Source organism: Rhopilema esculentum, chromosome 9, assembly GCF_057945365.1.
Source record: "Rhopilema esculentum isolate cy_ngs chromosome 9, ASM5794536v1, whole genome shotgun sequence".
Lineage (NCBI taxonomy): Eukaryota > Metazoa > Cnidaria > Scyphozoa > Rhizostomeae > Rhizostomatidae > Rhopilema > Rhopilema esculentum.
In genome coordinates, this window is record NC_142823.1 from 7,773,839 (window position 1) to 7,796,989 (window position 23,151).

General features: G+C 37.7%; 1 protein-coding gene across 5 annotated transcripts; it reads left to right on the plus strand.

Moving 5' to 3' along the window:
• Nucleotides 1–182: 182 nt before the first annotated feature.
• Nucleotides 183–21,840, plus strand: LOC135688830 (uncharacterized). 5 transcript variants are annotated; one of them, XM_065205858.2, is made up of 3 exons: nt 183–880; nt 3,890–3,985; nt 18,271–21,840. In XM_065205858.2, the coding sequence occupies exon 3, from the start codon at nt 18,271–18,273 to the stop codon at nt 20,290–20,292; it is 2,022 nt and encodes a 673-aa protein (XP_065061930.2). In that variant the 5' UTR covers nt 183–880; nt 3,890–3,985; the 3' UTR covers nt 20,293–21,840. The 5 variants fall into 5 exon arrangements, with proteins under 5 accessions (XP_065061930.2, XP_065061932.2, XP_065061933.2 ...); XM_065205860.2 differs by lacking the exons at nt 183–880; nt 3,890–3,985 and adding an exon at nt 4,008–5,637; XM_065205861.2 differs by lacking the exons at nt 183–880; nt 3,890–3,985 and adding an exon at nt 5,645–7,286.
• The last annotated feature ends 1,311 nt before the right edge of the window (nt 21,841–23,151 follow it).

Consider the following 23,151-nt stretch of genomic DNA (forward strand, 5'->3'; position numbering starts at 1 on the left):
TAGCTGAATCCAATTGCACTTAAAATTAACTCATTAATAAATATAGGGTTTATCGCTGGATTTGACTTTGTGTTGAAGGATGACTTTGTTATCATAAAAATAGATGATTTGTCTAAATGTATTTCTATTTCAAGATATGTACTTAGGCTTGATTTTCGTGTAAACAGACTTGACTTTATTTTTTGACATAATTTAGATTACTTTCAATGCATTGTTTACTTGACAGATCTTTTTCAGAAAAAAGTTAACAAAATCGCAACAAACTATCAAATGAAGGAATCTAACCCAGCTTTCCCCAATTTTTTGGAAAGGATAGATAGCCACACGCCACGAGAGAAGGAAACAAACATTGATAATTTAGTATTTTAGATGTTAACAACTTTTCTGGGAATATTCCTTATTAAAGGAACAACTCTGATTGATGCGAAGGATATCAAGCGAAACACAAGAAATAACCACATTGATTTTGTTTTAGCAAAAAGAAGCATTATTTGTTGTTAGCTAGTATGTTAATTTGCAAGGATAGCGAGAGAATTAATTGAAATAAGATGAATTATACTGCCAAGTATTTTGTGTTCATAAAACCGCGGTATTTAGAGAAGTTGATTAGAGAGGAAGACCCCCCTTTTAGCGCGTGGACGATAGCCTATGTGTTTGCCGGTTGAAGACAAGCAGTCCCCCCCGTTGCGGTTATTCAACTCTGCAACAAGTGAAATCCAGCAGAAAAAAGCGCACAACTGGATGGGAATTCAGGACATCAGTTGGACATTGCACATGGAAAAACGTGGCTGATCGAATTCTATTTAAAAAGATTCCTTTGCTTCTGCGAGTTTGAGTTAATCACGTGAAGTACACTTTTGGAAGCAAGCCGACGGTCAAGGTGAGCTTTCGGTGTTATTTTTTCAATATTCCTTTTGTTTATATGAGATATAAACTATTATGGGACAAATAATTCAATACTTTTCAGGCCATATTTACATTTCAACCCCTTTGATTTCCACCCCAACTTTTCTAGACAACACTTTGAAATTCATTTACCCAATGTATGTTAAGAAATTTTATAAATTTTGCCGTTGTATTCGACTGAAGATATCCGTAACAATGCTTGTAAACAAACACAAAGCTCAAAACAAACAAAACACTAAGAATTTTTCGAAAGTGTAAGTTTTATTCTAGCAAATGTTCTAGGCCAATCTTCAGGTTACCATGTATATCTTCAAATTTCTGCTTGTTTTCGCCGGGATAAGCCTACATCGGGACTTTCTGTGCTACGAAATGGGTTTTCCGCATATCTGACATGTCGCTTGAAATCCAAAGGCTTATTTTACATTAACTATTCTCGTTGTTCAGGCAGATAAATAGAAAAACTTCACAGTTGCTGGTGTCAAAATGCAGCATTTTTAACAAAGAATTTTCCAAAACAGCAAGATTTCAATGGTGATATTCATATCTACAGTGCAAGTGAAAAAAACATTTAATAAAGAAGCTTTCAAGACCTGTCAATAACTTCAAACAAATATTTTGGACATCTGCCATACTCTTAAAAATTTCGCATGGTATCATTTTTCAAACAAGATGTTTGGAAAAATCATTATATCACATGGCTATAAAACCAAATTTCAACTTGCGGGGGGGGGGGGGGGGGGGCTCCGAAAAAGCGTAGAATCTGTTGCAATTTTGAAAAATATATACAGTTAGTTTGTTTGGTGAAGCTTCGTCCCGAATCCCCCAATAACGATGACCCTAGTAAATAATTTCATATATGAGACGAAAGTACAGCCTCGTAAGCCGTTCTATAAAGGATGCATGTTCACGTAACTACAGTTCTGCCCTAGAGGCATTCCCTCCCCCCCCCCCCCCACCCCCACCAGGGCTGCCATTTTGGCATATTTTTTGTCAAATTTTGCATTTTGTCATATTTTGAATGTGTTTTGCTGCAAAACATTTCTGGCTGGCATATTTCCAAATTTTTGCATTCTAATGACATATTTCGATAAAATTTTCAAGACTATGTATATTTTCTTTTCTTTAAAATACTCAATATTATTGACATAAAAATCCCTCAGCAACATTACACACAAACAAATGATGCAAAACAAGGAACAATTGGCTTATTTGGCACTTGACAGCAGCCAAAAATATTACCAGAGTAGATCTGCTGTATGCAAATATATATAGGGATAAACCTATTGCTGTGGAGGCAATACCCCAGCCCATTGGGGCTGATTCAAGGGTGGGGAGGGGGCGTATTTCGCAAGAATTACTTTAGGTTGGGGGCTTATTCGCGGGGTGCTTATTCAAAGCTGGGGGCTTATTCGAGGACTTACTCTACGCTGAAACAAATAACTGGTGATGCAGTACTTAGTTTTCTAACTCTAATTTCCCTAGGCCTTGCGTACATGAACCTTGAGCAGCTTCTGTTGAACGATCACTACATCACCATAATCCAAGGAAAGATTCTTCAAACTTGTGAGTTTCGCAGATTCTTGGAATCTCGCTCGCTCCTTTAAACTGAGGCCTCCACTTGGGTACTTTTAACTTTCTTTTAGGCCAATACTCATGAGCACCCCTTTTGCTCATATTGAGAAACGAGAACCAGGTTGTCATTATATATCGCCAAGGCTCGATTATGCATGTCCTCTGCATGCAATAGTTTGACAAATCCTCGTCTCCCTCTGGATCTCATCAAGCAGACAGCCCTAACCAAAATTTCCTGCAATTAGGTCCTGTAAACCTCAGTTTCCTCAGCAGAACGGCTCGCATATGGCAGACAATTCTGAAAAAAGCCTCACAGAGTATAATTAGTGAAGCTAAAAACGTAATGTAAATGCATCGAGGCTCCAGAAAAGACAGAATCTAACGCTAATTAGGTTAGCGTCTAGGTTCTCTTCCATAAATGGACCAAACGATCTTAACTTTAGATTAGCCTTGCCGTAGCCAAGCAAGTCATTCTCCGAGAGTCAGTTAGAAACTGTCCCTGAACTCCTCTCTATTCTCGCTTTGGTCGCCTCTGTGACAGTAACCTTTAAGCATTGTCTCTAAGGCCTCAAATGCACGTCGGGTGGCCTCGCTTCTAAGACAGCTTGAAAACGACCTTCAGGTGCCGCACAGCCTGCGGACACAGGCTAGTGTCACAAGTTATTGGTGTTGATAAGTTTGTACACTGTATTCACACTTATCGGGGTGAAATATTGAGGCGATTGTATGAAATATTGAGGCGATTGGAAGGCATGATGAATAAATAAGTAATTGTATTTTCCCGTCTTGAAAATGCATACAACGGAAGCCTTTTTGTTTTTTGAAGAGTATAAGAGAAAGAACGACTGCATTTGGCACTAACCTCTTTTGCTCTAACGGCGAGTGGCCAGCAACGAGGCTATTCTGAATCAGGTTTCAAAATAGACGGTAAAGCGAAAAGCTGTTCTCTTGGCAAAAATTTTCAACCAAAGCGTCGTGCGTTATCAGCCAAAAGTTGTGTTTTTCTTTCTTTGGACATATTTATCAATCATGCAATAGAAACAACGTTGCTTCATGGTGTAAAGTTTTCTTGCTTTGCAAACTAGGCGTACCAAACACAAAGAAAACGATGGTACAAAAGCCAGCGCCATTCACCGAAAATTCGCATCGTTTGAGCGTTTTATCGACCAAAGATTATGTAAACATTCTTAATTCATTCAAATTCGACCATACTGAATAATCCAAACTTTGGGATTTCGCCTTTGATGTCAGAAGGCGATTCCCAAAAGCGCGGGGTATGCATCATCCCGTTTCAGATTTCAAACTCTTTCAAACCAAGCTTTATTGTTTCGAATTCAAATGGATCAGCTTTCACGTCAGCTTTAACGTTTGTTGCTGTTTCAATTAGCCTTTATGTATTGTTTATTTCAAGGTGCAGTTACAAAGACTTCGAAGACTAGGCAAGAGAAATCGTTTAGGCCGGGCAGGAGGCACATCCACGGCGGTTTAGGATTTGCATTTGCTAACGGTATGTTTTTCGTTATTTGATATCTTGATATGCTACATGATACTAAGAGGTATTGCTGCTATCCTTTGCAACCATGCAAGGATTTCAAAGTCGCCAGTTTTCAACAGAGCTAAGTTAATATGACATTGTAAGGGGGAACAAAAACGGTTTCAAATGCTTCCTTGGGGAACTGTGACTGTGCAACACTATGTAGTTTTTGTCGATACACGAGCACAATTATGCTATTTTATTTTTATTTTGTTGAAAGACGAGCGATAGACGATGATGTATTTTTGCATTTTTGTTTTGGGTGAGAGCAGGAAGTGGCTGTCGTAGTTGCTTGTTGATGGGGCGTTGAAAAAGGGGGTATTTGGCTATTTTGATTGCTTTTAGAGGTTTTTCAAATAAGATTCACATTCGACTTGCTGGAAAAAAATTTGTAAAATTGAGGTTTAGTTTGTTAAATGTACTTTGAGCTACGCTATGTACGTTACATTAAATGTACGTTAAATGCTAAATGTACATACAAGGAGTCCAGCCATTCAAACTGGGCCAGTTTAAAATAAGATTGTGTGAATGAAGAAAAGGCCACTGTAGCAGGCTGCTCGACGGGCTCCAAGGAGTTCTTGCGGCGAAAAGTCGATAAAAATATAGCAAATATGAAACACCGCAATACGCCGAGAATAAACAACAATAAATACACGTAAATCTGTAAAGGCTAATATTTCGCCTCGGCATACGGGGCTTCATCAGAGCAAAAGTTAACGGGGTAAAAATTTACCACAATTTCTTGCAAACGTCTAGACGGCAGATTAAAAAACACTGTTGATCTATGTAGATTTAAAAAAAATCAACCCCATTTTGAAGTTCCCTTTTGAAAATGTAAGTAAAATTTCTAAAGTACAAAAATTCACTTCAAGTTTGTATTTTCATTTTGCTGCGAATTCCTTTTGATAGACAATTGCTCTTTGTGTTGGTAGCTAAACTACCGTTTGGGTTCAATTTGAATAGTTGCAAAAAGGCGAAGTATTTCCAGGTGATGTTTGGTGTAGTTCCTTGGGGACTGGGTGTGAGCCATTCACCAATGACGCAACATATCAGATATTCCTTTCATTCGTTTGGCCGCTTTCCTCTCGGGTACCAAAGAATCCTATTGGATTTAGTCGCTTTTTCTTTTCTTAAAGAATGTTATCAGATGCTTCGCGAGGCGTTAAATTGGCTATGAATATAATTGATACCGCCAAACAATAAGCATATCACACGATTTTCAAATATTTTTGTTTTCCTTTCTGCGGAGTGTAAAGAAAGCCAACGATATGTAATTGTTGCTTTTCTATATCGATTCATGCGCTGTTCTGCTTGAATCGTGCAACAGACTTATTAATAAGATAAGATGTAAGGGTGGTGAGAAAGTTCTGCAGAATTGTCGTGTGAAACCAAAAGTACATCTTCCGGATAAGTACGAAAAGGAAAATTCTGTCCATCTGTGAAAGGTACAATTTTTGCAAATGCAGTCTGTACGGAATTCTGTATACCAGACCACTGCATTGGTTATCGAAACATAGAAAACTAACTGTAGGTGTTCTGCATCGGTTTGTGCTGCTTCCTTCGTCATGAAAACAACATATTTTCAAATTTATCAAATGGAATAGGATCAACAGAAACTGAACGAGGTGAGGTGGAATTTCTTCTTTTGAATGAAATCTTTCTAGGCCACTTTCAAGATTTTCGTCATTGGTATTGGAAAGATGCTTAAGATAAATAGGCCTTGATTTTATAGTGGGTGTTGTTCTTTGTTTAAAGCCTCTTTTCTGAAGTGCAGTGGTAGCTAACAGATCGGGCGGTGGATTCTAGGATGGATCAAGATTATGTAGTGGTGTGTGCCGTGGCTAAGCAGTACCTTGAATGTTCCATTTATCAAGGTCGCGCTATCTTCATATCTGCCAAAATAGATAATAGATTATTGTAATGTGCATATTGAAATTAGACTTTCAAAAATCTATTTTTACTGCGAGGGCAAATCTAAAATTTTCCTTCATCCTCTGTTATCTCCTTCGCAGTTTAGATTTGCCCTCGCAGTAGCACGAATGCCTCACGATACAACAAAAAGAAACTTTGGGAAATTCTCTATTGAAATTAGTCTGAATATTCATATTTTCTAGACAGTCAGGCCGCGAATTACGCCGTTTTAAAAATCTAGCTTTTCCAGGTTTTGGGGGGCTACAACCCGTTTGCCCTTGGATTTTTGTCGGGGCTACAACCCTTTTACCCTTGGATTTGTGTTCCGGGATACCACCCTTTAACCATTGGATTTGTGTCGGGGATACCAGCCTTTTACCATTGGATTGAAAACCAAGGACCAAATTTGTCTTTTGCATGAAATTTCCCCTTTGGCGTGAATGTAATATTTTGCAAAGCGAACAATAGTAGTTGATCGTATGAATAGCTCAGTCTCGGATTTGTAAGTGCTTTTGATTTCGGATCCTCGCGGGCTTTTTATTATAAAGGAGTTTAACTCAAGTACAGCTCCCGAAGATTAGCTTCCAAGTAATCCGGAAATTTATTGAAAATTTTCCTAAACCTTTTTTGCCCTGCCTCCACCCTGTCACCCTCTCTGAAGACGCAACATGGCTACCTTAGGGCTATTGTTAACCTGGATGGATCAGTCGTTTATTCTCTGCAGATCATAGACCTGTTTAAGAGAATCTAGTGGCATCATGTCTTGAAGTACTGTCTAATATTTTTATCCAGAGAGCCGACTGTCTGATTTAAACGGTTCTAAGGAACAGACGGATTGTAAGGAGCACGATGCATTTTGTATAGCATTGCTAGCAATCAAGCCATTTGTCAGTGAATGGAAAAATGAGCATCAACATGGTAATGAAAACACTGATTTTGAATTGTCATGTGACTTCTGATAATAGAAACACAATAAACGATCAGTCTGATCTTGTAAACATTTGATTGTAAAGCAGAAATCCAGGGCCTAACCGTCTGTAGAAGCATTCTAATACCACGTGTTTTGTTAGGATACACCTGCGCCGCGAATGCGAAGGGGCATAAAAGAAGTTATGTACAGCTGAGCTTGACTACGTTGTTTTATTGTTGATGCAGATCACAGACAACCCTTGATTAATGTATTTTGTGGAATTGAGAGTGTCTTGAGATAGGCAAACACGTGGCATTTTGAAGGACGTAGACAGTTTGTAGACGTTTCTGGGAAACAACCTTGCAAAACATCTTGTCTGCTGCAGTTGCTTGTTGGAATGAGGCATTTCTGCTGCTGATCTTTGCTGTAACAAGGCTTTCTAATATTTTCAAGGTAATGATTATGGTTTATTCTGCGTTTTTGCTTGAGAAAGAAAGAACCTAGCCTTGCCCTGAGTAACTCATTTTGTGTATAAATTTGTGTTGGCTATTGCTGCAAAACCATTTGTCCGGGTAGACCCACATATTTCAGGGTTAACCCCACATATAAATGGGCAGTCTTTTCACTTTCCCCTCTGAACTAATTCTATATTGATTTAAGATATTAAGCATGAACATCTTCATTTCTATCAAACAGTTTTTGTAGTAGCCACGCTTGCAACAACGGTTGCAGGAAGGAAAGAAGAATTTCTAAAGCTATATGTACTAACTTCTAAAACGTCTGTCTCAAGAGCTACAATTTTTTATGTTCTTTGGGCGTCTCATTGCAGTGATGTCTTTGACGCTAGCCAATTGGTACTTTATCTTATAAATTACTATCTTCAAGGTATGGCATCAGTTAGATGCCATACCTTGTTAGATTCCAATCAGAGCACTGCCATCTTAAGTCGAAAGTGATTGTTCTTTTTGCAATGTTGCAGAGGGTGATTTTAATACAGCGAGAGAGATGCTTTCTTCCGAATTGAGAGAAATTTTATTAAAGAATACGATGGCTGATCTAGCTTAAATCTTCTCCCGTTGTATTTAGACATGAATTAGATTCATAACAATGTGGGGAGCAGAATCATCGTATGCAGGTCGAAACACTTTGTTTAGATTAGCATTCTCAATCAGTGATTAACGAATGTTTTTACAAGACTATCTTTATCCCCTACTATTGAATAGACCAATGCCATGCTGGAGTTGCAGCCCCGCAGAGGTATTGAAAATTCTCCGTAAGACTAAGCGTGTTTCATTTGCTTTAGATAGCACAAAAGGCAGTCTTATATGGTAAGGATTAAGATGTAGAGTATATCGCTCTGTGTGTTTTATAGGGGTTGCTAAGATTAAAGACGTAATGTTTATGGTTGTGTGTAGCTGTAGCCCTTTTCCAAATACCCCTATCTGGTACTCCAAAAATAGTAACCACACAAGTCTGACTAGAAACGAGCCTCCTACCTTTGGTACCTGAGCCACAAAAATTTGAGAGCGGAAAAAGAAGATAGTAGTGGAGAAGCGGAGGACTGTCTATCAGAGAAAAAGGAAATGCTCCTCCGCTTCTGATAACGCGCTCGAAATTCTGTCGCTGTGGTACCAGGGTACTGGGCTCCTTCCAGTTCCAGGGTGGAGCTGGGTTATTTGAAGTTGTCAAACCGAGGTAGATGTATTTTTCAAATTAAAACAGCTTCTTTAAACGGGAACTGATATTTTAAAGGGGGGAGGGGGCTTCATAGAAGGAAGGCTTTTCAAATTGTTTAAGGCTTAGGTATGTTAGAAATTCTTGACGAATTTAAAACTACAATCCCCGACAAAGCTGAGATTTTTTTAAAATTATTGCACTTTCTAAAAATAAGTAAAAACTCTCTCTCAGCCCCCCCCCCCCTCCATTTCAATGTTGAAGCGGTTTGGGAGGGGGATGTGGCTATTTCTATTGCTATAATTTTTAATTCAATTTCAAAATATGCTTCTACAGAATTTTTGTCCAAGACTGCAGGCGAAATTTCCAGGATTTTATTTTTACTAGATTAGTGTTACCCAGCACTCCTCCTTCGGGGACCTACACAACGGGGTTCATATCCAACAGGATATTTGAAATGCTGAATAATATGCAGTCCTTTATTTTTCTGAAATGCTCATCAATTAATAACTTTGCGTTGTCAAGCAATGAATCAAATTCTGAATATTTTCTTTTTGGAGGAAAGATAGAATTTCCTGCCTCGCAAGATTTGAAAAATGCCATTGAGTTTTCTCTAAGAGCTTCTTTGTGATCAGTAGTAAAGCAATATATAGAAGGTGTGCTTCGACTGTTCCAGGCAATTATCCGTTGATTCAGGTTACCTCGTCTGTCAGGCACACTAATTGCTTGGCAAAGTCTGCAATATTGCTTCTGTGAAATACTTGAAAGGAAACTGGACGATTTTCATCCCGTATGCTAGCGTCGAACCTGTGCAAATACGGGCGACAGACTGACCTTTGTGTCCAGACCGATTTGTTTAGAGTTGGAATGAAGCGAACTTTGAGTCTTTTAGCGTTGGTTAGCAAATACTCGAGAATGGTCATATGCTCTGTTTGTTTGATTTGGCAAATAGACTCTGCTGACCTGTTTCTATCAAGCATTGAGGGAAGGTGATAAGGTCTCTAGATTAAGCAGCGTCGTGTTTTCCCGTTTTGTTGTAAGTGTGAGGAAGCGCGCAAGAGTACGGGTTCTTGGTTGGTCGATAAACTTTGATATTTGGCGGTATGTTATAAATTAAATACTTGCGAATACTTTATTTCCTTTGTGCTATATCATGGATTAACGATTTTTTTGTTATTTTAGGGTTTGGTGCAGCCTTAGTTAACCGACATGTATCATTTGAATAGGACATGCTAATTTGCCTCGGCCTAGATTTTCTCTGCGAAGAATTCGCTCCCGTTCGAAGAAGCTTACTAGGAAAGTGATAATTGTTGTTATTCCCTCTTTCAAAATGCTACTTTTTCCAAAACATATTGTCCTAAATTTTAAAATGTCCCAAGCTTCAGTTTACGGGACAGACGAGATATTCACGTAAATACAAATTCTATCAAAATTCAAAGATTTCATTCATAACACAATTGCTTTCATTATTTTTTTCACATATAAAATCTAGCCGTATAAAATCTATAAAACTGTTGATATAACAAAAAAATGAGACACAATGAGATATAATGATGGAATACAACAATATATGTTATAGGTTTAAAGTAGGGGGAATATATTGGAATATTGAGAATAAGTTCATCCAAAAATGGTAAAACGAAAATACGAGTCTTAAACAAGATCTAATTTTGAGCCATGTGGGGCCTACCCTCCCCCGCATCTTCTAAAGCTTACGCGATTGGCCAACGAAGCCCAGTATTTACGCTAAGGGGGCATTTGTCTCGTACTTTATCATACGCCCCTTTGCCTTGTCATCGTGTGTATAAAAGTTAGGGGGTTTTGAACAAATAATTTTAGTTTAGCATAGAATGCATCCATTTTTTGAATGTTAGAAAGAACAACTTGCTTCGAAGGATTGTCTTGGCAGTATAGTAAAGATCAGCTTGAAAGCAATGACTTCTTCTTTCTTCAATCCAACTGCCCTATACCATGTTACAGCTCCAGTTATTTTCTGGCATCAAATCCTCCTTTCATATGCCGTATTTTAGTGTTTTTTTATCAATTAATACATAACAAAGCTTTTCAAAATATTATTATAGCAATGACGAACCAAGCCTTTTTCGAAGATGCCAGAAAATCAATACGGCACGTGTGCAATTTATTCTAAATTTGAAACGAATCGCGTTCCCATTTTAAATTTCTAAACCTTCATTATAAACATCCCTTTATAGTTTGTTTAATATTTTCATAAGTTTTTTGACGCGGTTTCTTCAAAGCATCGACTAGCGATTTGACCTCGGAGCTCCGTGTCATAAGCTGACGATCAGATGTTGATCAGCCAATCCTTGATCCACATTTCATGTCGCATTATCATCTAATCGGCAATGTTTTCGTTATTACAGGCAAAAAATACCGTAAAGTTATAATTATTCATAAAAGAGGATTACCCCGTTTTGTTTTAATTGTCATCAGCGATTTAAATTGGTCGGATTTTAGAGCAATTTTTAAGCATAGCTTTTCATTGCATTTGATTGCACCACATCTTCTTCAATTTTTATTTGTAAAATGTTATCTCCCTAAAAGAACTTTCCTCCGAATCACTTCTTATCTGAAACTCAAAATTTTTTAAACGGACGCTAAAACTTTTAAGAAAACTTCAACTAGTTGGAAATTCAGAGAAAGGCACAGTATAGCCCTAACAAAGGAGAGAAAATCCACTTCCAGTTGCAGAGTTCATTTTTCCAACCTTTATCTGCATTAAGACTTCACGAAATGCTGAGTAGTAAACAATAAAAGACCCGTTACGCAGTCCTGCGGAACACCGGCTTTCTGGCCACTTGAATTTCAGTGACTATATTTTCAATGACTGTGTTTTGACGTAAATACGCCATTGATTGTTTTACCTCTGTTTGGTTATTCTTGGCTTGCTTCATGTTTTCAGAAGTTAATTTGTAAAACGGCGAGGGAATTTTTATCTCCGGTTATTAAAATACCAACATTAATGAAGGCTGGACAGATGTGTCTTAGTATAAACACAGATTTGTTCTGAAACACGCGACTCTCAATTGTTCCCGATTAGTACAATAAACTGTTTGTTTGACATTTTCATCTACGCAAAACTAGTTGGTTAGAACGCTTAATCCCACAAGATTTCCTATTTATCACATTTTGCAATAGAATTTGCGCTATGTCAGTTTTAAAGCACATGTACAAAGTGCTTCTCGGCCTACCTGCGCGTGCTAATTCAATTAGAATACTTTACATTCTTTTGTGCCCAGACCTCTTGTAGCGTCAGTATTATACGGCTTCGTCAGTAGAACTGTCATATACTGCAATTGTACTTTATGAAATCAGTCCTTTTCCTATAAAACCAATCTCTGTTTGCCTGAACCTTCTGTAGCCTACATTTTTTATAATTTTCTATTTTCTATGTTTATGATTTTATTTCGATACTCAAATATCTGTTAAAAAAGTTTCAAGAAGAATCTCTTCTAAAGAACTTTACTGGTCTAGGTCGTTAGAAGTGAGGGTTGATATGAGCTCAATAATTTCAAACGCCTTATCCACAGCCTGAGGCCACAGATAGACTTCTGATGTTCAGTTGAGATAATGTTTTTTGTGTGACCTGGGAACTATATACTGAATATCTTGTTAAAGACTGCTTTTTGTTGCTAGCAAATGTAACACAGGCAGTAATCTAGCAGGATTCAGTTTGGGTTTGTGGCATTGTACTTGAATAAGGGAAATCTGAGGCATTCTATTTAGCAATGGGTTTGTCCCCTCATCTCAGAGTTTATTTGGTCCCTGCGGTGTTGTGGTTAAAGGGTGGGCTCGGAGGGCACAGTCTCCTTGTTTAATTAAAATAGATCAGGGACCGCGCACCACTCTAAAAGTGGAGGGGCTGAATTGGGTGTGACCAAAAAATTTTTGAGTCAACGCCCTCTTGAATGCCGGAAAACGCCCCTTTTAGAAAATACTCGCTTATTTCTATTTTATTTTTGTTAACAGTCTGGTTCAGAAAAGATATCAATAACTATAAAAACAGATAGAATTAGCTCGAGGGTAATCAAAAACCAAGCTAACAAAGTTAGAAAATACATCATATTAATAAACAAGATGAAACACCTAGAAAAATAACAAAAATGGTTCCCAGTCAATGAGAACTGCTACTACACAGGAGTAAACTATCCTAAGTTGCGTTAGAGTGAACCTTTGAAAAATTTTTCTAGCCTATTATTGCAAAAAAGTGGGTGGGCTATAGCCCCTGCTAGCCCAATGGCTGCGCGGTGCCTGAAATATATTATAGGGGACTCAGCCCGTATTCGTTTGGTTTGGTGCATTCCTTACTGGGCAATGTGAATTAGCCCTTAACTATGCTATTTGCCTTCTAGAGATGATGAACAGTTTGAATGATTTCATGTACACAACAGAGAATCTTTAACACAACTGCAAATTTATAGGGTGTGGACTTGGGTGTGGCTTTTAAATTTTCTCTGCAGCACAGCCCTCCTTCTTTATAGCTTTTAGGGCGGCACCCCTGTGCCTGTACTCGAGATTATCAGGCGCTTTCCATGCTTTGGGGGAGAAGTGACTAAAGACTTTCGTTTTATATTATTTTTTGTTTTACTTATTAGCGTAACCACCCTTCCTCTCTTACATCCCTCAGCTCAACAAATGGGCAGAAATAAAAATTTGGTCGGCATAGAACGCCATCAGTAGGCATCGTGTTTAGTTTATATTGCATGAACGAGGCTAGTTTGCGCAAATTTGATTTTGGCAAATTATATTTCAAATGATTCTTTGTGCGATTAAATTATGGAGGTTGTAGTTAAACAAATCCGTTTGCAAAACACGAGGCAGTCATTTAATGTTGAAATATTATGTTGTTTCTCAATCATTTAGATGAGAGTTTTAAAAGATCGTTTATCTGATAAAAACTGTCAGATAAAAATTACACTTTATTATTCAAAAAAGATTTCAGCTGTCAAATCTAATAAAGCTTTATTTAATAAAAACTGTTTTATTCTAATAATTGTTACTCTTCGATCGCTTAGAAAGTTTATCCTTTTAACTGCCTGCTGGGTCACAACTGTACGAATTTGTGGTCAGTTTCTGTTTAAATTTTAAGACAAATCTTTTCTTAGATGCTTTATTCTAATCTTCCGTAGATTTTATCTTATCATTGTTTTATACGCTTTGTGTTTTGAGACGTGTGGTTTATACTGTATTTTGTGTAGTTTGTAGCAGGTTCAGTCAAGACTTCTTTAGTTGATGGTTTAAGTTGTCATGACGACCATAATCAATAATCATCATAAATTTTTTAATAATTATGATCATAATCAATCATGAAATCATCATAAATCATTGGTAGAGCCCAATCGTCATTCTATCTAGCAGTTTTATATTCTGCATCACATACACCTGAAAAACCGCTTTTGTGTAGGCAGACATTCTAAATTTTCACTTGGTAAAATTCTAAATAGCAATAAAAAGCAAGCGGCACTGATTTGGCAACCTCAACAGCCATACCCTCGCATTTCTGATCGGACTGCAATCGCCTTTCGATCCACAATTGGGTATATATATTTCCAAGCGTAGAGTTTTCGATCTACTTTATGTTCTGACGTTTTAAACTTTGAAGAGTGTCAGATGTTGGAATGTTTAGAAATGTTTTCTTTTTCCAAAACCATTTTTGAATGGATTGTTTACCACGAAAAGATTATTTATAATCAGTCCTCATAGTCATAATCAATCTTCATCATTATCATCATCGTTACCACCTCATCTTTGTATATTCTCCGCCATTTGCATATTCTTCTTCTTTATTTTACAACAAATCATTTCATTAAACAAATCATTCAATTTCCTAACATCCGCTATCCCGCATGCGCTAAACTAAAACAAATTCAATTATGATTTTTTGATTCACGAAAATTGGGGAAATTTCTGTAGAGTTTGCAAAAATCTTTTAGTCTGGTAGAAGAAAGGTTGTGAAAGGATGTGGCCATGTTGCGACATAAACAACTGCGTGCAGTTGAACACAAGATTTTTGATCGAAACAGAGAGCTCCTGTCGGGTCGATTCTTAAGTTACCTGCTGCCACATGCTCAACAAAACAATACCTTACTATTGCGGTAAAGAAACTTCGAATTTACAACGGATCTTTTTGATCAGCCTTGTATTCAACTTAACTATAGATATACTCTTTGCGGCCTAGGAACCGAACAGATAATCTGAAGATTTAATCCACAGATGTCCTTGCGCATTGCATTCTGATTTGTATTCTGGCTTCCTTCCGATTTGTAGTGGCTTCATTCCGATTTGTAGTGGCTTCCTTCTCGCTTGCTGCCTGGTTATATGCTAATTTCAACCACGTTTAACTGAGTGAAGATGCATAACACCACAAGATGAATATTTCAAATGTGGTAAGAATAAATTTCAAACTTCAGGAATCGTTTAGCTTGGTGATAGCTTCTCAAGTAATTCTGCCGCAACGTTCAACGAAGAAGTCAAATTATAGCTTCTTTTTTGGACATTTGATTTTCATCAACGCTATTTCCTCACATTGTTTTGGTTTTAAACCAAGTAATTGCCAAAAAGGTACTGATTATAATACAGAACTGATTCTAGTTGACATGTCTTGATGATGGGATGATTCACCTGCTAGAAATTCTTTCAGAAACTTTTTTGTTTTGGTTTCATATCGTGTAGCCATTTTTAATCCAGAAGTTGTAGTGAATTTCATAATGCACGTAAACATTACTATTCTTTGAATTATACGCCAAAAAACGTAACCTAGAGAGTTTTGCTGAAGAAAATTTTCCCACATCAAGTCTAGAAATTTCAAAAGTTACTTTGTAACACGGAAGTGCAACTTACGCAGCTGATGCAACTTCAGGGCTTCCAGTTGAAATAATATTTGTAGAAATTGTGTTTGTTCTTTGCATAAAACTTAATGTTATTGTGTTAACTGCATCAACCTGAAGAAGCAGCCAGTAAAATCCAACCAATTGATCACATCAAGGTTCGGTCTTAATATAAGCCAGGCAAATTGCTTTGTGTCTTGTTTGTAGCCAAAAGGAGGAAATTTTGCGAGGGATGTTTCTTGTGTTATTATTTATATTCTCGACACCATTAATGAAGTTGATGGAAATTTTCTGTCTAACTTTCCTGTTTTGTAGCAGGTTAAGGTACTTGCTTGTCCTCGAAGAGATATATCTGTAAAGATATAGGCGTTTATTTTCTGGAAAACATCCAAACATGAAAAAGGCTTTCTTTCTGTATAAATCAACGTAGAGCTTAAACTTTAAAACAAATCAATTTTAGGAATACAGTTAAAACTTTGTTCTGCTGTTGATGATAATTGTTCCTGAATCCCATACATTTTCTGTGTTGAGAAGAGATGATGTTGTTAATGGAAATGTTTCTGGCCTAAAATGGCACTGATCTAAGTTGTTGTTCTTGCTCCTGATCGTTACATGTTGGATATAACTTCTGTTATATATTATTTAACTCTATCTACCAGTACTATCACTTTCTTGCATTTCAAAATCTACACTCATCATAAAAATTTGTCTGCATCACTCTTTGAAATAAGATATTATGCTTTTTCAGTTCATTTCTCAACCTAAAATTTTTGTTAATTTTTCTTTATCTTCTCTGTGTATTTTTGTATTGACCGAAGTCGTAGTCTTGTAGACTTATTGGAAAAATAATTGTTTTTCTTGTTTATTTGCATTCGATTGAAGAAATTCTTTTTCGATAGGGAAGCAAGAAATAGCTTGAATAAAAATTGAATCTTGTATCGGAAGGACAACAATATACCTATCTGGGAAGCTATTGTTTGATTGCAGACCAATAAGCAATTTGAATTAAAGTGGATCTAAATTGTGCTTGAAGTGTCAATTAACAAAATGTTCTTCTCGTGACAGGTCTTAGGCCTTTTCCCATGAATAAGTAATGCTGCTGCGAAGGCATTCACATGCAAACAATTGTATTGTAAAATTATAAAATCAATTAAATGCCAGCTTGAAATCATCTAATTGCGCAACTTATTCACGAATGTCAACTAACACTAAACTCCATCAGATCCTTTCAGTTTGAAAATGACTGCCATTTATGTTTGTGTTCTGAGCATTAAATCAAGTGACCCACTTTTTTTCGTTGCCTGACCTGGCTTTTCAACCTTCAGTTTCTGTAAAATGCTCTGTACGCGTAGAATTAATATTTCTGTATTCACAATTCAATTGACAAGAGACACAGCCACCTGCTCCTTTCCTTTAAAGCCTCGAAAAGACAAATTGCTTAATGAGGGCCTAATTGTTTTTATTTCACCGTGCTCAGTTTTCGAAAGTCATTAATTAACCTGCATGCCGGTATTTCTGTGCCTGTCGTTTGACAAAGCTTGCACAAAGAGGCATGGTTCCTTTGCTTCTTAGAGACAGCCTGCAACTCAAGTAAAACCATTTTTAGTTTTGTTGATATCAATTTTTCCAGTGGATGTAATATTTAGATATGTTCTTTTCCTGACCCTGCTGTCTGTAGCAAAGTATCTACGAACTATTATCTAAATGTGCAAAATAAACAGAATGCCTTTAAAATACAGAAACCTTGCCCTCGATACGCAATAAGTAGAATCTAGGCCATTTTGTAATTGAGAGAAACCATCCAGAACATCAATAGACAATCGATTATGTTCAACACTGACGTGGCCTATTTATTTTTGCTATTGTTAGAGTGCGTTATTGATTAGCCTAAAATCTTCTTCTGCCCAAGAACTGCAATCTCAGTCTTCTTATGCTTGTTTACTGTCAACTTCATTACTTATTCTGGTTATGGTCCAGTCATTTGTAAATTGCTACTGATCACAGCAAACAAAACTCCGCTTAACAGAAATTCGACGTTTAAGCAGATCGTCACCATGACGAATCGCTTATCTCTAGCTCAAACCTGAGTTTTATTGTATTTTTACGTGTGAAAAACACACGATCAGCATGAAAGGCAAATGACATGCCCTCCTTCTTTGTTTTCCTTTTCTCCTTTTGACGGCACAAGTGTCAACAAATACCAAGTTTAGATTACGCTTCAGAGTTATTCAATCGTATCTTGCGTGACTGCTTCTCTCTCTTCCCGGATAATTTAGTGCGACTCAAAGCAAAAATCGAAGCCACTTTTAGCAGTGATGATAACAATCATGACAACATGACAACATCAAGCACTCCACATTGTTATTTCTACGGCTTTTAATTTGTTCTCAGTATGTTTGAAGACGCAAGGTTTGTAAACTGGAAGCTTGTGCAACAATCTAAAGATATCTTTTCGGCGTAATTGCTTCCAATACTATAGAAATATACATATGCTTTGAAATGGTTTTCAGTCATTTTCTTGCTTCCACATGTACTAGGAAATTTCATTTATTCAAAACAATATTTTGCCGATTCAAAAGGTTCTTTCAGCAAACTTTATAAACGAACACGATAAACATGTGATCATTTGGCATTTTGTTATTAAGCATCGGAAATCAGTAGGTGAAAACTGATGTGTTAGTTTGATTGGAACTTAGGACAATTTGCGAATCAATATACGAGAACCCATAACTTGCATCTCTGTTCATTTCTGTTCTGCAATGAAGAATTCGTTGTTTATCAAAATGTAGGGAAACAATTGTGAGATGTTGTCAACTTTCCAAAAGGAATTTACTAGTGACCGCACTATATCTTATGGCAAACAAACTCCTACCCGGCAAAACCTTACGTTTATTTATTCCGTTCTTATTTTGTAGATGAGAGAGAGCACCTCATCAAGAGAGCCACTGGACAGCTCATCTGATCACGATAGGAGTTTCGAGAGGACTCGGGGAAGCTATATCGCGTGCATCAATCGTTCGCTTGAGCATGCGTTCGAGTTTCTGTCCGAAACAGGTTATGCCTCTGGAGGTCTGTCTGATGCAGAGAGAATAGAGAGCAGATGTAGCGATGATACCGAGCATGTAAAAGGACAAAATGGCCATTGTGATAATGATTCAAAAATAAACTCACGGCAGTTGGGGTACACTGATATCAAGCCATCGATATGCGATGAAGTAATAACGGAGTACATTCCCGGCAGGCTTTGGGGCATCAGCGATAAGGCTGTTCAGAAACAGAACAGGACCGAGTTCCATAATAACAGGAACAACATGCTTAGAACTGCGTCAGAAGAGAAGTTGAGTCCTGCTAAAGGAGAGAAAAAGATCATTTTGTATCAACATGTGAATGGGGAGAATTCTAGAACACGTCGCAGGCATGTGAGCAAAAGTATGGAAAATATCGGGCCCAAACGTGGCCCAAAAGACAGCGAAATTGACGTGTTGAGGCGGTTGGAAGGCCGGAGAAACAGTGCGGGCACTGGAAAACAGCAAGAAAGTGTTAGGCCAAGTCAGAACAACAAAGAGAACTCAGTCCCGGGAAAGAAACTTCATGAACGGGAAGATTCGGGTTATGAAAGCAAAGCTGAGTCTCGTAATGGTGTGTTGAACAATAGAGTTAGGAATGACTCAAGGCGAGGAAGGTATCACAGTCAAATTTTTGAAAGCAATCGACGAGAAAGTACACCGTATCTTACAACCGAGAGGGAAATTTTGAAGCAGATACTTACCAATGCGAAGGAATCTGAACAACTTCAACAGAAGCACCGGAGGAGCAGCAAAAGTTTAAGCAACCTCGACTTGAGAAGAGCCGCGTCGAAAATAAGTCTGGGTCCGACTCAAAGACAGCGAACGCCTGTGAAAAGTCCTGCGAGTGAACAGAAAGGCTTCAAAAAGTTTCGGGAAAGTTTCAGAAAGACTACAAGTTATTTTATGCCTCATAAGTTTACAGTGCAAGAAGAAAAAGGCGCCGGGAACGATTTTGCGAACGCTTTAGAATTTCAATATCATTGCATGCACGAATCACGTGATGGTAATGAGCCAATCACGAGCTCGATAAACCTTACAGGGAAAAAGAAAGGATTCTTCCGAAGTATTTTCGAACGGAAAAAACAAAAGCAGCCGAATAGTAAACATAGAATGCGCAGCTTCAGGTCAAGTGAATCCATAAATCAGTCCCGTTGGCATTCTAGGGAAAACCTGTCGAAAAAGGCAGAACGCCCTAAATCGATTTCTATGCTTATAGACAAGGTAAAAGAACCTGTTGACGAATCTACCACCGATTTGAGGGACATTAAGAATAACGAGGAAGATTTACGTGTCACGAAGAGAAGTTCTGTTAGTCACGGAAGTAGGTTTCGCCGTTCGGAAAGTCTGCGTTCAATACCATCTACATCGCAGTTTTCAGATCATATATCAACTGAGATCGCGGGGGAGAACCCAGTCAGGACTAGGAGAACCAGCCGTAATCGACCAATGAGTGTACATGGCATGATACTTCGGACCTGCTCATATGGATCAAATGATAACAAAACTGAAGCTGAGGAGGTTGAAGATTTGCATAGAGTCCTTAAAAACAGATTATCCCTCTGCTCAATAAACGAGAACATTTTCCAAAACGGTCTCGATCGAAATGGGGGCCTCGATTTCACCGGCAATCGTGAGCCAATATTTACGTCATCTAGCCCTAGAAAAAATGATGACATCACAGAATGGATCCGAGGTTTGCAGTTTTCGTCATCATCATCAAACTTTCGAAAGCTCGATAACTTTGAGGTTCACAGAACTGATCGCATCGTGGAAGAACAAGAACGAGATGATGACTGTAGTCTAGATGATCATAGGCCGTTTTTTCACGAGACGCGTATTGTCAATGGTCAGATTCAAACGTATTTATGATTTACTCGAATTGTAAACTGTTATCACTCGTGATTGATAGCTCTTTGCATGAAAGACAGCGAATCGTCTTTTAGACTAATTTGTTTATCTAGCATACATCAATTCGCAGGTTGAAAAATTATGGCGTGTTGATGACCCTACTGAATCGAATTTTACATAAGACTTGTCCACATCTATTGCCATAGCAATACCTACAGGTACCCTCGTGCTCCTTCCAGGCTGTCCATCGAGATATTCTTTACAAAAAGCAACAATTTTTAATGATTTCGTGGCCAAAGCCAAACGCAGGATCCTACGCGATTCTCCGTTTGTTAATGTTGTTGAAACTGGCAATCATAAGTCTGATATCACAGCTCGCAGACAGTCCTTCTAAATCTTGAACGTTTTTTAGCTTGAAGTAAATTTTCTATCTTTGAAAAATCTCATCGCATCCTTAAGTATATTAGGATATTTGTAGAATTTGATCTTGTTTGTTAGAAGTATTTGTTACCCGTTAGTCAAGCAGCAAAAATGATTCAGGAAATTGGATTTAATTTTTAAGAGGTGATGGAAACGGCGAATTTCCAGATTTAGAACCCTCTTTAAGATACGTAAGACGTTTCAGTATGCGAACCTCACAGAGACCCCCTCCTAATCGAATCGCGCATAACCCCCTCCTTTTCAGGGCATACGCAATTGAACGAACAGCAATAGATATTTTACAGTATGAACAACGATATCTTTCTTGATCATGCTCTAAAACTTCCTCCACATACTTTGGTTCTTCGAGGAAGTGAATTTCTTATATATCAAAAGTTTTTTAATTGAAATACGTCTTATTTTACCAGCCTATGCAATTGCCTCTTCTCTTTGTCGATGATCGCCACGCCATGTCCAGCTGTTTTAGACATGAGTTGTATACATGCATATACGTCATTGATAAGTCTTGTTTCGCCTATTGTCAGCTACAGTTTTCTGTGAACCTTGTTTTGCGAATGGAGTAGGAATGTAGCTCCTATACAGAACAAGTAAATTAGTATCTCTGCTTCACTTTTAACTCAAACACTGGTTGATAATATCATTAATCATAGTGATCAAACAAACAACATTGAAGATCTGAAAATTATGTTAATTAACAGAGGTAGAGGAGGGAACTTTTGGGGATTTCTGATTTTACTCCTTGCTCGAAAACTCTTGGCATGAAATGTAGATGACGTGAATGACACTGTAAAGACCGGTATGAATGGAGGCATATGTCCACGTTTATCTTTTACTTAACACCCCCACTATATGGATAAAGTTGAAGCGTTGGTGATGTTTGTAAAGTGATGTTTGTAAATCATGTGATCATTTCAAGGGTCGTTTAGCAGATTTTTCGTGAAAATTTTTTATTATGCACTAACTGGCTGCATTTTAATAAGTAATGGCTTCTTAGTAGAAATTATTAATATGTAAATAACATAGATTTATTGGAAAGAAATTTATCAGTTTGACTGACGAAAAACGGAGAATTTATCAGTTTGTTTCAATACTACTGTTTTTTGAGGACTCAGAATTCCGGTTCTTTAAGATTATTTAGGGGGGGGGGGGGGGTGGCAGAAAGTTTTGTAATGTATAAGGCTGCATAGATCAAAGGGGTGTTTTTGTTTCAGTTGTATCAAAGAATATCATTTTGTGACTAACAGACATCTGACGATAATACACATCTTAATAGGTTCTCTACAGGGCTTTCTAAAATATAGACGCAATCAAAGTGATGTAGTTCAGTGCTGAAATTGTATAAAGATTGGGAGTTGCTGTAGTGTCAAGACGTGGTATCAAGTAATCCTCAGCCACCATCGACTAAATGAACACATAGAACAACATAGGGAGGTTTGACATTATCAAACCTAGTCAAGTCTTGTTGCAAAACCTGTATGGCTTGATAAGAACCTAAGCAGGAATTTCACAGTAAAGACAATCTTACGTGTTCTGGGTTCCAGTGTATGTGCCACCATGTTCCTGTTTTACTAGATATCGAGGAACCTCGCAGAAAAAAGTTAATCTCCTACCATCTATGTTTAAAAAAGCATTAAAACATGTCTCATTTCCTTCGTAAACGGAAAGCATCGTATTGATGTGGCTGGCTCTTTGTGAATACAGTGAAAAGTATGGCAGAAGTTATGTTCCAAAGTCAAGAAAAGGAGTAACGAATGATCCTCGATGTACTCTATGTTATGATATGCAAACAGAATCCTCAGGAAAATAGTCATTAACAAGTGCTATCGATTTTAGACACTGTCGAGTCCTGCGAGCACAAAGTAGACTTTTTTCAAGATACTTTCTTAAGCTTACTAGTTCGTTTTTAGAAGTCTTTGCGAATTTATTGTGTTTTCTTATGAAATCATACCATTTTAGAAGTCGTAAAGAAGGGAATTTTGTCCTAGCAAAGAAATTTCAAGACCTTAGGATACCTAGGATATCTTTTAGGCAACTAAAAAGTTTTTGCATTTTTCAGTTCTGCTATAAGTAGTTTATAATAGAGCACGGAATGGAAAGCAACTGAATGGACAGTCTCCCCAACTTCGAAGGGTTTAGGCGAGGCTTCAGGTATCTTTGGTCCAGAGTGTCGTGAAGGGGTAATGGAGAAGGAGTGCACTCTTCCGCAATGCTTCTTCTCCAAAGTCCCTTTGACTCGACGTTGTGGAGCCCAGAGTAGACTTTAGGCAAACATAATTCTATTCCACAAAATTTGTTGTTCCCACACATTGCCTCGTGAACTTTATCCAGCCTTGATGCCTCTGGGACATTCATTGTAGGTCTGTGTCCCCCTGGGACTTCAGTTTGGCGCCTTTGCCGCTGTACACATTGCTAATGCGAATTTGTTTTTACTGATTAGGC